The sequence below is a fragment of the Penaeus vannamei genome, unplaced genomic scaffold (genome assembly GCF_042767895.1).
Source record: "Penaeus vannamei isolate JL-2024 unplaced genomic scaffold, ASM4276789v1 unanchor747, whole genome shotgun sequence".
Classification (NCBI taxonomy): Eukaryota; Metazoa; Arthropoda; class Malacostraca; order Decapoda; family Penaeidae; genus Penaeus; species Penaeus vannamei.
In genome coordinates, this window is record NW_027213751.1 from 3496 (window position 1) to 5000 (window position 1505).

The window sequence follows — 1505 nt, forward strand, 5'->3', positions numbered from 1 at the left end:
TGCAGTCCCAGAGGCAAAATGATGGACCACCTAGTTTACAGGTGACAGGTGAGGGTATACCGCCTCACATACGCTTTACAGTCGAGGCAGAACAAAACTTCATTTTACATCATACTTAAAGAATAATTGCTGTATTTACGTGAGATTAAAGATCTTTGTATATTCATTATAAAAAGACCTGTTCATATTTATAAATTAATTATGCTCTCGCACGAATATAACAAAACGAATATAACAGAATCCTAATTAGGATGATGGTTGATCTTCAAAGGAGAGAAAGAAAACAGTACTAATATGTTGTATTTCTATTCATTCTTGGGTTCTGGTGTTGACGTTTTACTGGTAATACATCAAGGAAAATAAATCGGGAAAATGGAATAAGTATTATATCATTCCTTAGCTTGCTATGGTGTTTAGTTCCATTTTAAAAAGCCGAACAATTATTTTTTCCCTTAGCTTTATATATACGTATCAAAGGCACTTTTGTTACCCTAGACATTTTTTTTTCCGCGTTATTGTCCTCTTCCACTGATTATTACCCTTTCCTTCCTTCCTTTCTTTTCCCCTTTTTTTTTTTTTTTTTTTTTTTACATTTACAGTGAACCCTCGCTATAACGCGGTTCACGTTCTCACTGCTTCACGGATTTGCATTGTGTTCTGCATTCTGATTGGCTAAACAGTCTCTCCACTTCTTCTCTACCTGTGTCAATAACGTTACGGTTTAAAATGTACATGTACGTAAAACAGCTTGGCAAATGGAAGTTTGCAAATTTTCTCTAAAACCCATGAAGCCTTCAGTTCGTATTGATGATTGAAATAATTATATTACAGTACAGTAGTTATTTTTAAAAAACGTTTATACCGTAATTTTATTTATTAAATGCTTGGGCCTGTAAAAAGGTTTTGTTCTTTGGTTTCAATGTATTGTAGAGTATTTCATTGTATAATAATTGTTAAAAAAATATAGGTTACTACTTCACGGATTTCGCCTATCGTGGGGTTCTTTTTGGAACGTAACCTCCGCGAAAAACGAGGGTTCACTGTACTACTATCTTCCTTGTCTTCTTTCTTCTATTATTTCCTGGTTTATTTTCCTTCTTTCCATTCTTACTCCCTCTTCCCGTTTTCTTACATCCACTTCCCGTTTTCTTTCACTATGGTCTTAGAGTATCTTCGACCCATGGTCTGTAATGGCTGACGGAAGTATAGATGGCAGGGATTCCTTTCAGGCCACAGCTCGTAGGACCATAGGATACGATCCCAATTTGCATCGATATCTCTCTTTGGAGTCCTGAATGTATGACCAGAGGACCCCCGGAATCCCCGTTGCAGGAGTCCTTGCCGGCTTCCCCTCCCCAGCAGATCTGTTGAGAGATGAGGCGAATGAATGAATCGGCAGAGTTTTTGATGTATACACACACATACACATATGTACATATCCTACATGCTATACATATATGCGTGCGTAGATACATACACACTCACACACACACATGTGTGTGTGT

At 37.2% G+C, this 1505-nt stretch overlaps 1 protein-coding gene across 1 annotated transcript in view; it reads right to left on the minus strand.

Moving 5' to 3' along the window:
* Positions 1 to 644: 644 nt before the first annotated feature.
* The window catches only part of LOC138861059 (phenoloxidase-activating factor 1-like), a 7365-nt gene continuing 6504 nt past the window's right edge, over positions 645 to 1505 (minus strand). Inside the window, exon 8 of the mRNA XM_070119807.1 lies at positions 645 to 1364. Within this exon, the coding sequence (XP_069975908.1) occupies positions 1155 to 1364 (210 nt within the window). The 3' untranslated portion in view covers positions 645 to 1154. The remainder of the gene's footprint in view (positions 1365 to 1505) is intronic.